The sequence below is a fragment of the Kwoniella botswanensis genome, chromosome 1 (genome assembly GCF_036426115.1).
Source record: "Kwoniella botswanensis chromosome 1, complete sequence".
In the NCBI taxonomy this organism is placed as follows: Eukaryota; Fungi; Basidiomycota; class Tremellomycetes; order Tremellales; family Cryptococcaceae; genus Kwoniella; species Kwoniella botswanensis.
The window spans coordinates 2,217,661-2,231,536 of NC_088599.1; the positions used below are offsets into that span (position 1 = coordinate 2,217,661).

Sequence of the window (13,876 nt, forward strand, 5' to 3'; positions counted from 1 at the left end):
TGACAGCAAGTCAATATCCTCCTATGACTGTATATGATCATGATGACTGCGATTCATCTTCTGACTTGCAATCGCTGTAGATAACAACTAGGATATACTCGTGTTCTCCAAATTGTGAAATGATCGAGTGATCGACGACAATACGGGCTTGACCCAGTCGCGTGGAGAAGGACTATTCGTACTAACCTTTACCACCTGCAAATATTTTCACACTATGTCAGCTCGATACATCTTTGAGGTTCTCCTGTCCTATCAGTCGGCTCACCTTGTCTACCAGCCATCTTGATCGATATACTTGCTATGGCTTGTGCGAAGTTGAGAAGAAGAAGAAGCGTAGAAGGATGGATGTTTGATCATCCATTAAATTTCAGCACAAGGGCAATGCTAAGGCACCAAAAGGGAGTCTGTACAGACATACAACGGAATCATTTTCAGTCCTACTTGTAGTTTCCCACGGTGATAACACTAGGTCATCTTCAACATCACCGATAACAACTTAAACCACATCAATATGCCATAAGTCACACCACGTCAAAGCACACATCCATGTTAATCTACCACCAACATGCTACCCATAAATATTCCAGAGGGCACCACAGAATTTCAGACTACTTCGAACTGGTATGAGATATCAAATCACTCAGGAAAAACAGTACGAGCGGATGTGGGGTTGATCTTTACCTTGGTTGATGAGTGTGAGAATAACGGAGGACAATATAGGACGGATGGGTATAGAGAATCCATTTCGATTAGGAAGATTGATCATGGCTCTGGGAAGCAGCCAGGAATATGAATCCGGCTGTATAATTTACAATAGCGTTCATTCATAGTCGTGAGTATTGACTTGATATGGAGTATCAAGTCGGCTGACATTTCGAATAGTGTACAGTCCGCTATATCATAAGAGGTTGTTGGCACTACAGGGTAAATAACCGTCTTCAACATCATGCAGGATGCGACGTCATGCACCCGATGTAGCTAGTATGATTATATGATTTCATTGTAGTGTACACTGCCAGATATACATGTATCATATACCTTCGCTGCTTCTCTCATGTGATAAATTACCCTCGTCGCTTCACGAATGTCTGTACGTATACCAATGATATCAGCTACTCCTGCTCACAGACTAAGGAATCACGATGAAGGAGATAGACCTACCTCCAAATCATCTTTTGTAGCCACTGCCAACACCCATTTACGTTCTACATCCGTTACTAATCATAAGATAAGATCAAATCAGCTTATTGCAGCTAGGCAGGACGGATTAGGATGACTTACCCAAGGCGAAATCTGTTCCCGAAGTATAAAAGAACTGTTCCAGATCTTCTAAAGGCGTTAAAGGATGGATGACCGTATAGGGATGAGAGCGTGAGGAAATTGGGAAATGAGTTATACATTTGTCTATTCCATCATTAATCAATGAATCATATCATTAGCCTTGAACTCCTGCAATCCGATGAGACGGTGTGGCAACACTCACACACTGGATCATCCTCTTTTATCGTACCTGCCTCGAATTTTTGCTTGAGGGATGGAACGTATAGGTAGCCTATAGGCCTCCGGCGATCGTTAAGTATTCTATGAGGGATGAAGGATGTTCGACATATGATATGATCGAATGGGTTAAGCAGAAGGAATCATGCATTACATGGAATAACGACACGACACGATGACCTCTTCATCAGCCTGACTATTCTGCTCGATATCTCGTGTGTAGGGATGCGCATCACTCACGGCAGTTGATCAAACTCTCTTTCGTATGCAGCTTCCAACGCATGAGATATAGGTGCATCTTCAGATAGACAGAACGCAGGTGGGAGTTGAAGGTCCTGCAAATTCCATACTTCACAGTCAGCTACCTGAGACAAAGGCACGATCTTCCGTAGAGTCTATGGGTGTTACTTGGCTCACCTCGACACATGCTCCTCTGTACTTTGCAGCTAGGTCAGGTTTGGTGTTTGCCGTTGGGGTTGTCTCCTTGTCGATCATTTCGTGATACGTGAGATGTTTGTTATCATCTATCGTCGAGAGTTGATACGGAGGTGATGCGGCCTGTTGAGAAATAGTCAGACTGTGAGGAAGACCAGAATTCCTGCTGAGAGAGTTGATCAATGCGTCCTTAGCTTTCATGTCAACAGTCACTGGTCGATCACTGCATGTCACTTGGCGCATGGCACATGGCAATCAGAGGTCCATGCGTCACTGGTCACTGGTCACTCCGGTTAATCACCGCATCACCATATAACCGGGCATCAACTCCATTTCCATTCAAAGCGATTAGTGGTAGATATCAAATTCACCATTCACCATTCACCAACGTCTCTTCAGCTTAGCTCCATTACTTATCAATGATACTAACATATATTCACTGATGAGACCACAGCACCATGGCAGTCTCTACACCAAATACCATCCCCTCAATCCCCAGATCACCTCTCTCAACCCTCTCAGCGCGTCGACGCCAAGCCCTCATCGTCGTCCTCATTTCAGCCCTGTTGGCAAGATCAGTCCCTCTCAATGCGTCGTCTACTCTGCGGCGATGGAAGGAAGACAGAGCAGCAAGGAGGGCAGAGAAGAAAAGGAGAGAGACTGAAACGCCTTTGTAAGCTATCAGTAGGGCAGAACTGACCTGTAGCTTACAATCTCATGGGATTCATAGGAATACCCCAGCATTGGAAAAGAAATTGGTCGATCTGGTCAGCTTTCTGGACCACTACCTTCGCGCACGGTTTCAACAGCTGATGTTGACATCGTTATAGTACATTCCTGACCCATCCGGCTCTCGTACTCTGCTTGTACCTCATCTCGGACGAATATCCAAAGTCAGGATTACACCCACTTCTTCAGAATTATACGCTTCTCACTTACCTTCTTTCCCGCCTCTCGATCCGGGAGAAAAGTTGGGAGTGAACAAGCAATTTTGGAAAATGTTAATTGCAGTTCTTAGAGTGGCTTTCCCAAGGTTAGTCAGCTGTTATTACACTTCGTCTCTATTTCAGCGGAGGAGCACAGCTGATTGAAATCGGGAATGTGATATAGTAAAACGGGTAAAGAAGCTTTCCTACTGGTCTTACATACATTTTTCCTGCTTTCTAGAACGGTCCTGAGTGTGATGGTGGCAAGGCTAGACGGAAGGATAGTAAGAGATTTGGTATGTATCTTCATTACTCTCGAGAACCGACACCAGGCTGATCGGTTGGGTTTAATGAAGGTATCTGCCAATGGAGCTGGGTTCATGCGAGGTCTGGGATGGTGGTTCGCATTAGCTATTCCAAGTATATATACCAATTCTATGGTTAGTCATCATCAGCTAGAGCTTTGCGAACGGATTCCAGACTCAAGCTGACCCTTTTCCTACCAGATTCGATACCTTGAAAGGAAACTCGCTTTGGCATTTAGGACGAATCTCACGCGATATATTCATGATTTATATCTGTACGCTTAGTCATCTGTAGAGACCACACTGGATAGATCAATACCATCTGACTGAGGTTGAATCTGGTAGGAACGATAATTTGAATTACTACAAATTCGGCTTGGGGCTCGGTGTAGCAGTCCCATCGGAGCAGAGGAAGAATGGACAAAGTGGAGGAGGTAGTGGGGGTGCAAATGAAGCTGCTGCTGGTACCGCTGACCAGTAGGCTTACGTCGACTACAACCTGTGGACTGTTTTTGCTGATGAGGCCCAACGTAGGTTCATCACGACAGATGTAGCAAGATTTTGCGACTCTCTTGCTGCTCTATAGTAAGTTCAGCTACGTAATCGAAGCTTGATTCGACCCATAAGCTGATGGGATGATACTCTTGTACAGCGGCAACATAGGTAAACCCGCTCTGGACCTATTGATCTTCACCTCTCAGCTTGCTGCATCTCTTGGACCGATGGGAACTATCGGTCTATTTGCAAACTACGGCTTCACAGCTTGGGTATTGAAGAAAGCTACGCCTGCGTTCGGTAGAATGGCAGCTACTGAAGCTAGACTTGAGGGAGAGTATAGAGCGGGGCTAGGACGGATCGGAAGAGATGGTGAAGAGGTTGCGTGAGTTTGATTCACAAGTTAGTGAATAGGCATATTGACTGCAGGAACAGGTTTTATAATGGAGGCAAGAGGGAGAAAGGTATTCTGCTAGCAGCATATGAGAAACTGGCGAAGCATGTTCATACGGTGTTCAAGGTAGGTTTCGGAAAAATTCTTCATTACAAAAGGGATTGAGACTGACCTTTGTGATCTTCAGGCAAGAATACCCTATGGGTGAGCAGCTCATTTGTTCAGAACGATTTTATCTGTGAGACGAGCTGACTGAGTTTCGCATGCAAAAGAATGACCGAAGATTTCGTCATAAAGTACTTCTGGTCGGCATGTGGTTATTGCCTGATGTCATTGCCTATATTGTTCCCTGCTGCTACCAAAGCTCTTCAAGCCACCCACTCGCATGCTGGACAAGAATTACATCACGAAGTGGCGGAGAGGACAGAAAGTTAGTCTTTTCGATCTTACAGCTATAATAAAAGCTGATGGATAGCTCCTCGTACATATAGGTTACGTCTCCAACAGACGATTGTTACTCTCTTTGGCGGATGCTGGTGGTCGACTCATGTACTCCGGTAAAGATCTAGCCGAGTTATCAGGTTATACCTCCAGAGTATACGCTTTGTTGTCTTCTCTCCATTCTCTAAACAATAATATATATCCTGAAAATCCTAGACCCGCAAATCTAGAGGAAGATCAGGTGAGCTTCCTTATCAGCAGTATCGTGCTCAGAAAGCTCATTTCTATCGTTCAGCCATTCTATGATCTGTCAAACGTCCACGGGAGAGTCATCATCGGACCTAAACATCTCTTGATTCGAGGTGTACCCATCGTAGCTCCTGCCGGGGGAGCAGCAGGTGCCGAGAGAGGTGGAGAAGAGTTGATACATAGTTTAGATATGAGGGTGGAACAGGGTGAACATACCTTGATCACTGGGCCTAAGTAAGTTGTCTGCTCCAGAGGATTCTCCGGAAAACAAGATACAGCTTACTCAGTACTTACCTTCTTCGCAGTGGTGTGGGAAAAACTTCAATCGCTCGAATTGTCGCTCAGCTGTGGCCTACTTGGTCGGGACTGCTGGAACGACCGATTCACGGCGAAGGAGGGATATTCTTCTTGCCTCAAAGGCCGTATCTCAGTATCGGAAGTTTGCGAGACCAGTGAGTTGGATAAACATTCATGGACAACCAGTATAGCTGATCATCAATACATCTCTTAGGGTCATATAGTAAGCTACTCTATCGAGTTGTTGATTATAGGAGCTGACATTGAACGTTATGCGTATAGTCCCCATACTTATGCTGAGATGAAATCTCGGGGAAGGACAGATGCGGAACTGATGAGTATACTAAAACATGTTCATCTGGAGTATCTCCCTTCAAGAGAGGGTGGCTGGGAGACGAGGAAGGAATGGAAAGATGTTTTGTCGTGAGTGCGATGGCCTCGGAGCATTTTATCATCGGGCTAATGAGGTTTCATTGGGCAGTGGTGGTGAGAAACAAAGAGTGAGTTGGTGCTGTAAGGCTGTAGGGTGATGTAGATTTGAAGCTAACGTTGATGGCTCAGATGGGAATGGCAAGATTATTGTGAGCTCGAGTCTGCACATCCGTTGGGGGATCTAGCTGATTGTGTGGTATGTGTCAGCTACCATCGACCTACCTACGCCATTCTCGACGAATGTACATCGGCGGTATCGAGTGACGTCGAAGGATTGATGTATGAACATGCCAAGAGTCTAGGCATTACGCTCGTGACCATTTCGTGAGTTATCACAAGTGTGAAAACGTGTAGGCAACTCATCATTGCTTGTCTGTCTCAGCCACCGACCATCATTATTGAAATATCACAATCGACATCTCAGACTAGGTGATCCCACATCGCATCATACCTCTTCAACCCCCCTCACTCGTACACCCGTAGCGTCCACGACGAATCTTACGGGCCTGACTGCACCTCAGACTCCGTCTACTCCTCTGGCAGCACACGGATGGCAACTTACCACTTTGACTTCTACCAGTGCCGAGGAGAAGAAGGAGCTCGATCATGAGATTGAGGAGATAGAGAGGCAGTTGGGTGAGGTTGAAGGTTGGGAGAGGAGGTTGGAAGTTATTGGTAAGGAGTTAAGGGGGGAGAAAGTTGATGGGGATAGTGAGTGAGCAGAAGATTAGGATTTGTTCCAGGTTGAGGAATGTAAGGTCCAATATCTGTTTTTGGTGTAGTTATGTACAGTTGTAGATACAATGAAGAGATAGAAGAGTTGTTTTGTCATTATTTATAGCAATTCATGCATAACATTTTCTGTACGCTTAGCTTTGTGGTTGTATTTCAATTCTTATCTGTGGCCAATTTTGTATTGTATCGTGCTTGTGATCTCCATCGATGAACCTAGCGAATGCATTAATTGGCAAACAGAGTAAATTCATGTATGTATGTGAGTCTAACTGGAACAGTACTGTACATTGTATATCCTATGACCAACACCTATATCTAACAAATAACAACTGAGATGAAAACCCACTAACACTATCCTTACAAAGGATAAGGACAAACGAATGGAATTAATCCATGAAGACTAATCAACATCATCCAAATTTGACTTAACGTTCTTCACATCGCCTCTCAACTTATTCACCCTAGTTTCCACATCATCCAAAAGCCTAATCAACTCATTTAATTCCTCCTTTGGCGATCCAATCTCTCTTCTACCTTGCAAAACTCTTCTAACAACATCTTCAATATCTTGGATTCCTTCATTCGTGCCACTGGGTCCACCTAATTTCTTATATCTTCTTTCTTTTATTGCACTTCTATCGATGGAATAATAAGTCCATATATTGGAAATGACCAATAAGACAATCAAGACGCCCATCAAGTTTTGAATTTTGAATGGTGTATCCGACAATAAATCTTCTATACTTTCTCCTATACCTTTTATACCTGAGAAGATCGATTTTATACCTGAGATCAAAGAATCGAATCCAGATTGTAATAATCCCATATCTTCTTCTTTCCTCTTTCTCTTATTTTCATTAGCATAAGCGGAAGCTTCGGTTTCCTTTTGATTCTCTTTGGATTCTTGTCCCTCTGCGCTGGCCGCTTCGACCTCTTCATCCCCTGCGCCTCCCTCTACTGCGAACTCGCTAGAGTTTTCTTTGATATATTGTCTCATACCCGTCTCGAGATCGTCGTGGTATGTCTTTTGACCTTCGATAGCTGATTTCTCGATGATACCTGTGATGAACCAATGTGTCAGTACGTTAGGCAAAGGGGAATAACAATGGTGTGATATAATAGAGTATATAAAGAGGAAATGGAGAGATATGATATATTTGACATCTACAAAGTCCAAGTAGATGAGAAGAAGCGATTTGAACCATTACTCACCCTTCACCCAACTCTTCCCCGTCCATTCAACGGTAGTGGTAACCACTACTTTCGTGCTGTTCCTCCCGGCCCACATCAAACACGTCCTCGTCTTGACGCTGAACACTCCTCCGGAAGGAACATCGGGTGTCTTGGTAGTTGTGATGAGGGATATGTAATCGTCGAAATCGAGATGTTCATGTTCATCCGTGATATGACATTTGGTCTGTTTTGGGCCAATCGACCCGTTGAGTGGTTTGATATATGATGTGGAGCGAGTGAGGAGGGAGTTGGATGAGGAGATGGGACGCCATTCAGAGCATTCGATATCTGATGAAGGGAATATGCGATATCAGCTCGGTCTTCCATATTCGGAAAGAATAGTTCCCAGCGAGGTGGCATGTAGTGAATCTCCAAAAGGAAATCTGAGGGACTCACCTCTCAACTTCTGATTGTCACTCAGGAAACTCTTAAACCATGCGCTATTAAACATCAACTCGTATATCTTCTCCGGTGTAGATGGGAAAGTGGTTTCCAAAGCAGTCTCATTGTAATGTTTTCCTTCCTTGCCACACGCACACTGTGTAGGTGCGTGTCCTTTTGCCGTTGCCCCTCCTCCCGATGCACCGCCGCCGGCTGCAGGAGCATCTTCATCTCCAACAACTGAACCAGGTCTTGAACCGATATTGTTCGTATTGGCTAGAGATACACTAGACATGACTGCATTGGGATTACATAGTCGCCAGATGTTCATCATGACGTCGTATGTCGAATCTCTAGCAATGAGAGAGGCAAATGTATACTGATCATTATGATGTGTAAGGGTTAGCATCATAGCATGATTGATTCACAATGACGGAAAGATAAGACACACCTTTGCGTTACCTGTAGATACTTGGATAGCATTGGGAATGACCAACGCGGTCATTTTCTTCTCGATTGTCCGGATGTCCGCGAAAGACACGACGACCTGGTAGGGGTGTGATGTCAGGCATAAGTAATCGATCAGGGCATTGCAAAATCGATATATCACTTTGATCTACTCACATCAGTCACCCAGCCTAAGATATTGGCGTGAAAACATAGATGGTTCTCCGATACGTATAGCCTTCCTTGTAACAAGATATCCTTTGATAAAGCACAGCCGTAGTCTAATCCAAACTTGTGATTAGCGTATGCATGTATATGACACAATTTTAAGAGGGAGTGATCGTATATTGTAAGATCAGTTAGTCGCTCACCCTCAATCAGATAATCACCTTCGTCAATTGACGGAAACAAGGTATGGAAATCTGCATTTCTCCTATTACTCGCCACAGCAAATCCAGTGACTGGTAGATCATCATCCAAATCACTATCCGAGTCATCATCATCATCGAATTCATCTACGTCGAAGCCACCTTCTTCACCATCATAATCTTCTGTGTTACCGTTACTTGCATCATCATCCATATCACCATCGTCCCGTTTGGTGGTTAAGAATGGGCTTCTCCTATGTATGAGAGAACCTCTTTTGGATTTCTTTGTGCCGCTTTCTTCGGGTGTTAGGGCAGTTCCAGAACCAGGATGAGCAAGGTGTAAACCACCTTTTGCCAATGCTGCTGCAATACCTGAATTGGAGGTGATGGATTTGGTCCTTTTCTTCTTCCTTGAGGTGATGGATTTCTTACTCGCGCTCGTCTGACGAGAATCCACAGGTTGTAATGCATTAGGCGATAAGGGTGGTGAGATCATATCTTTATTTTTGGTTAGTACCGATCCGGTACGAGATCTACCTCCTCCACCGTTGGATGAGATGATCGATCCTGATCTTGCCCTTGGGGAAGAGTCGACGGGCGGTGCAATGACTGGTAAGGACATTTTGGAAATGCCTGTAAATGAGTTGTCGTATGCCGTTGGTGTCTCTAGATCGTCTTCTGATATATCCTATAACATCAAGCACATAAATTGGTTGGCTCGTGACATGTTCTGAAAAATGTGATGATTTGGTGGAAAGGTCAAACTCACTTGTGAAAAAGTATCACTCAACCCTAAGCCTAGATTTGGACGATTCCTCGAATGTATTGACGTTGGACTAGTTACCACCGGAGAACTACTGAAACTTCTAGGTGAATTGGATCCTTCTTCAGTCAACACCAGTTTCGGTGTACCTAGCGGTTGATGATTTTTGCTATTACTGCTTGGTGGGACGGTGAGCGGAGAAGGTTTGTTCCTTGGACTAGGTGTGATATGCTTTTTGATTGGTGATCCTCCACTGGTTGAGGTGTTATCGAAATTCTCTACGAACAAACTACCACTTGCACCTGCACCTGGGGATCCACTGATACTGTTCCTGATGCTGCGATCGTGAGATTGTGCTTGATGGTCTTCCTCTGTCCCGCTGAGCTTGTCGGCGATGAGTTCACCTTCGGATGTGGTTGAGGAAGTGGAAGGAGATCGTTTGAATCGGGACAAGATGCTCGGCATCTGAGGTGGTGTGATGTGGTATGAAGATATGAGGTGATATGGAATGGATGAGTAGGTCAGATGGGGAGAGATGAATGCTGCGATCTCGCGAGATGGGATATGGATATTGGGTATGGGTGATGACGATCCAGTCCAGCCAAGGATCTGCAACTGGCAACCAAAGAGGTGGTAGTAATCTTAGGTTTACAAAGTGACGTCGCGTCACTGCATCACTCGTATGACCCACAGGCACGGTCATGTCTATGCATTAAATGGGTACTGCACATAAGGTGGTACTGTCCACTCAAAGTCCCGTCAACCATTCCATGTTCACCACCTCCACCCGGATCGTCCACCCAGTCGCACTCCCTTCTCTTCTTCCCTTCTATGACCAACACCGGTCTGGTACGGTACAATACAGTCTGGTCAACGAGTCACAATGGCTGGTATTTACAGTGAGATCACTCGTCATTGTTCATGGAAGATAGCCACAACTGATAACCCATACAGACGGCCACCTCCTCGAGTTCCCCACGACCAGAGCAGATTGTTTCCTCCCTTCCTCGCCATCCACCATCCTCCCTTCCCCACCGGCATGCGCCACTCTGTCAAGGAAGTAGCCAGATACTTTAACGAGCCTGTGAGCTTATCCCACTACGAGTGTCCATGATAAGAATCTGACTTCTCTATTGCCTATGCAACTGAACAGGTACACGTCGACCGGTACAAGCGATCCATCTATATAGCCATCGAGACCGATCCATGGCTTCTCATGTGTACTGCCACAGATGCCCATTCAATCCGATTCCACGCGTGTGAGAGAACACATAAATGCATGGCATGTAGAGGATTCGAAGATGGGAATCGGAAACCGGTGTACAATCTGGATAAGAGGATAGTCAGTGTGAATATGGTAGAAGTAAAGGAGGCATCTTGGGCGAAGGAGCATCAGGATTTCTTAGACAGGCTGGGTAAAGCTGCTCTGGAACAAGGTCCATGGTCTTACAACATCCTATACATACAATCATGCAAACTTTTGTCGGTGCACTATCACCCGATTGTTGCTGTAGTCTCACGCCCAATCCACTTGCTTACTAAATTGCTGAATCTCCTCCTTTGTCATACCCTGTTTGATCCATCTATCTACCGTACTTTGCGTCTCTTTCGGATCTTTCATATTGATAGCATATAAGATAGCTTGATCCAGTACTGCTGTTGATATCTTATTCCTCTCTTTGATACGTGGTTTTATACTTTGCAACCATTTATCTCTGAATCTATGTGGTCCTGTCCCATGGTATCCTTCACCTATATAGGCATCTATCCGCTTTGCAAACGGTATAACCGTCTCTTCCAATTCTCTCCTTGAAAAAGGTTGTCTAAGGTATTTATCCCATTTCATCATTTCCTCTTTTGAGAATTGACCTTTTTTCCTCATCGATCTAATCAACATATTCCTATCGTTATCCCTAATCAATATATCTCTATATCCACCTCTGCCATCCGACGAACCCCAACCATCTTGAAATTCCGGTTGTTTGATATTTATCCCCAACGACATCAACTTATTTATCAGTTGCATAATCTCTTTCTCCGATTTAGGGTTTTTGAGAATATCCAATATTTTCTTTTTCTCTTCGGATGTGATCTTTTTCTTGAAATCTTTGGAATTCAATATATTTTCAACTTTCTTTACTGATCCCACTGGTATACCTAATTTGGTTTTGATCCTCTCGGAAGGTGGTCCACCAGACGCAGCATTCATCTTGTTCTTATCGGGAAACCCAGCTTGTTTACCCCTTTCACCATGTTGTTGATTCCTCCGTTTGATCTGATTGGGGTCTTTCTCTTCTGTCCATATTTTGTAATTCTGCAAAGCCTGCTTCTCCTCACTCCCATTCATACCTATGATCATACCTCCAATAGCAGGTTCTTCGTATCCTGCTTTTTTCAAAGCTTGATACGCTTTAGATGTGGGTATATGGTATGATATAGGCATGTTGGATGGTCCATCATCAATTATCTTACTACCACTATCTCCCGCTCCTACTTGGGATTGTGGCTGGGAGGAAGATCCATTCCAACCGGCTTGTTTCGCCCTTGCTGCATATTGTATATTACGCCTTTCGATCTGTTTGGGATCTTTCTCCCTTGCCCAAGATTTGAATTGCTTCTCAGCCTTGTCTTTATCGCCTATCTGATTTAGAGATAAGATCATCCCCGCTATCGCAGGGTCGTCATACCCAGTCCGTTTCAGGTAATTGTAAGCGTCTGGGACATACTTTGATTGAGGCATTTGACTACTGGTCGAAGCAGCATTCGAGCCAGATTGTCTGTTTGAATTCGAAGAAGAAGTAGGTTTCCAACCTGCTTTTTTCGCTCTCTCGGCATACTCTTTATTCCTCCTTGCGATATTCTTAGGATCCCTCTCTCTTGTCCAACCATCGAACATCTTTTTAGCTTTATCTTCACCTGCCTGGTTCATAGTCAGGTTCATCCCGACTATAGCAGGATCTTCGTACCCTGCTCGTGTGAGGTGCTTGTAGGAGTCTGGGATATGCTTGCATGGTGGGATGTTCGAAGGCGTATTTGAAGAAGACGATCGTCGGGATGGGCGGGAAGAATGCGACTCGGATTCGCCGGAAGATTCGGAAGGTGATGATCGATGAGAGCGAGAACGAGAACGAGAGTTCGGAAGTTCATTCCTCCCTGACTTTGAGCTGCGACGAGGTTTTATCTGTAGATGAAAAAGGTGTTTTCTCTGTCAGCTCATACAATGTGTAGGACGTATGATTTATCTTGTCAGGTCATGTTGCTCACTCACCTGTAAACCTTCTTGATCCTTACTCAGCCATATGACCAACATGAACGTAGTCTTAACACAGACGATCAAGGTGAACAAGTCAGGATGAAGAAGGAAGAATGATACACCTTCGATTATGCATCCAATCATGAATGTCCGCCAATAGTTCTGTAGGTGGACCTCATGTCGAGAAGATAATTCCTCATCGTCTTTTATTGAAAGATCCCGAGTCAGCTTATGGCCCGGAAAAAGGCAGCGACTCATGCAGAGACAGCTTGAAGCGCTCACTCTGATACTGTAAAGGAATAGCTAGATCAAACGCGAAGCCCAAGATCAATGATATCTCCATAGGACTCGTTCTCAGAATGATCCAACTTCCTACGAATACACCTGATAAGATGATTATATCCCATATCCCCGTGAGATCCGACAAAGTCATTATTAGTTCGGATAACCATCCTCCAGAAGGTGCGAGCTATCATAGTATAGTCACAATCATTCCATATTAGTATATGTGTTCAGAAGGTGTGTCGAGTAGAGAGCCGAATCACTCACCCATTGCTCTCTGAAATCTTGAGCTCGTCCTCCTAGATCCCTTGGCATCGCATCTCTGGTGACCGCATGAAGGGGCTCCCTCAGGATATGTGGTTTAGAGAAGTCGTCGACCAGGTGAAATCAGGTGAAATGTTTCGGTCCAAGGATTTAGGGGATTCGGATGATGTGGCTTCGGTCTGATCTACTAGTTGAAGAATGAGAGGTTTAAACCTTTTGAGATTTTTTTTTTTTTTTTTTTGATTCTCTCCTGAGAACTGTGCCCAATGTCAATACGTGATCAGTGCAAGATAATCTTCGAGAGTTCCGTCACACGATTACGGGTATGATAAGCCAGATAAAATGTTAGCAATATCAGTTGGTCTGTCTATCACAAACACCCTTTCACTTTGATTCCCTTGGTTATGAAAGGATGCCAAATATTGATCACCTCCTTTCGGGTCGGTACAACGGGTGGGAATCATGAAAAGCGACAGCAAGGTCGGTGAAATAACCCGGGATCGTGGTCAGCAACGAAAGAAAAGTTGTAGTGAGAATCACTTACTTTCTGCCCATGCTCTGATACAGAACTTCCACCGAAAGACTACACGATAATACTAATAGTTCTTGAGCCAGATAGGACATTTGTGAGTGAGGGTCACGTCAGATCATTTGACAGCGGTATCAGATTCATACTCAA

The 13,876-nt window shown here is 44.5% G+C and overlaps 4 protein-coding genes across 4 annotated transcripts; 1 reads left to right on the top strand and 3 right to left on the bottom strand.

Annotated features, from left to right (window-relative positions):
- Positions 1 to 1,064: 1,064 nt before the first annotated feature.
- L199_000864 (uncharacterized protein) lies at positions 1,065 to 1,992 on the bottom strand (the record flags this gene model as incomplete). Its single annotated transcript, XM_064886622.1, has 6 exons — positions 1,065 to 1,088; positions 1,162 to 1,217; positions 1,282 to 1,404; positions 1,484 to 1,581; positions 1,738 to 1,832; positions 1,915 to 1,992. The coding sequence occupies 6 exons, from the start codon at positions 1,990 to 1,992 to the stop codon at positions 1,065 to 1,067; spliced, it is 474 nt and encodes a 157-aa protein (XP_064742694.1).
- Positions 1,993 to 2,390: 398 nt separating this feature from the next.
- L199_000865 (uncharacterized protein) lies at positions 2,391 to 6,190 on the top strand (the record flags this gene model as incomplete). Its single annotated transcript, XM_064886623.1, has 20 exons — positions 2,391 to 2,605; positions 2,663 to 2,699; positions 2,763 to 2,965; positions 3,043 to 3,154; positions 3,215 to 3,298; positions 3,365 to 3,438; positions 3,509 to 3,640; positions 3,698 to 3,748; positions 3,816 to 4,043; positions 4,094 to 4,178; positions 4,240 to 4,256; positions 4,325 to 4,482; positions 4,544 to 4,734; positions 4,789 to 4,976; positions 5,048 to 5,194; positions 5,322 to 5,462; positions 5,521 to 5,539; positions 5,601 to 5,620; positions 5,679 to 5,795; positions 5,854 to 6,190. 20 exons carry the CDS (start codon positions 2,391 to 2,393, stop codon positions 6,188 to 6,190), a joined length of 2,556 nt encoding a protein of 851 aa, XP_064742695.1.
- Positions 6,191 to 6,606: 416 nt separating this feature from the next.
- Positions 6,607 to 9,863, bottom strand: L199_000866 (uncharacterized protein; the record flags this gene model as incomplete). Its single annotated transcript, XM_064886624.1, has 8 exons — positions 6,607 to 7,265; positions 7,419 to 7,727; positions 7,836 to 8,199; positions 8,272 to 8,367; positions 8,445 to 8,548; positions 8,639 to 8,782; positions 8,828 to 9,323; positions 9,405 to 9,863. The coding sequence occupies 8 exons, from the start codon at positions 9,861 to 9,863 to the stop codon at positions 6,607 to 6,609; spliced, it is 2,631 nt and encodes an 876-aa protein (XP_064742696.1).
- A 1,051-nt stretch (positions 9,864 to 10,914) lies between these two features.
- Positions 10,915 to 13,248, bottom strand: L199_000867 (uncharacterized protein; the record flags this gene model as incomplete). The annotated part of the gene is made up of 4 exons (XM_064886625.1): positions 10,915 to 12,579; positions 12,667 to 12,854; positions 12,934 to 13,120; positions 13,201 to 13,248. 4 exons carry the CDS (start codon positions 13,246 to 13,248, stop codon positions 10,915 to 10,917), a joined length of 2,088 nt encoding a protein of 695 aa, XP_064742697.1.
- Positions 13,249 to 13,876: the final 628 nt, after the last annotated feature.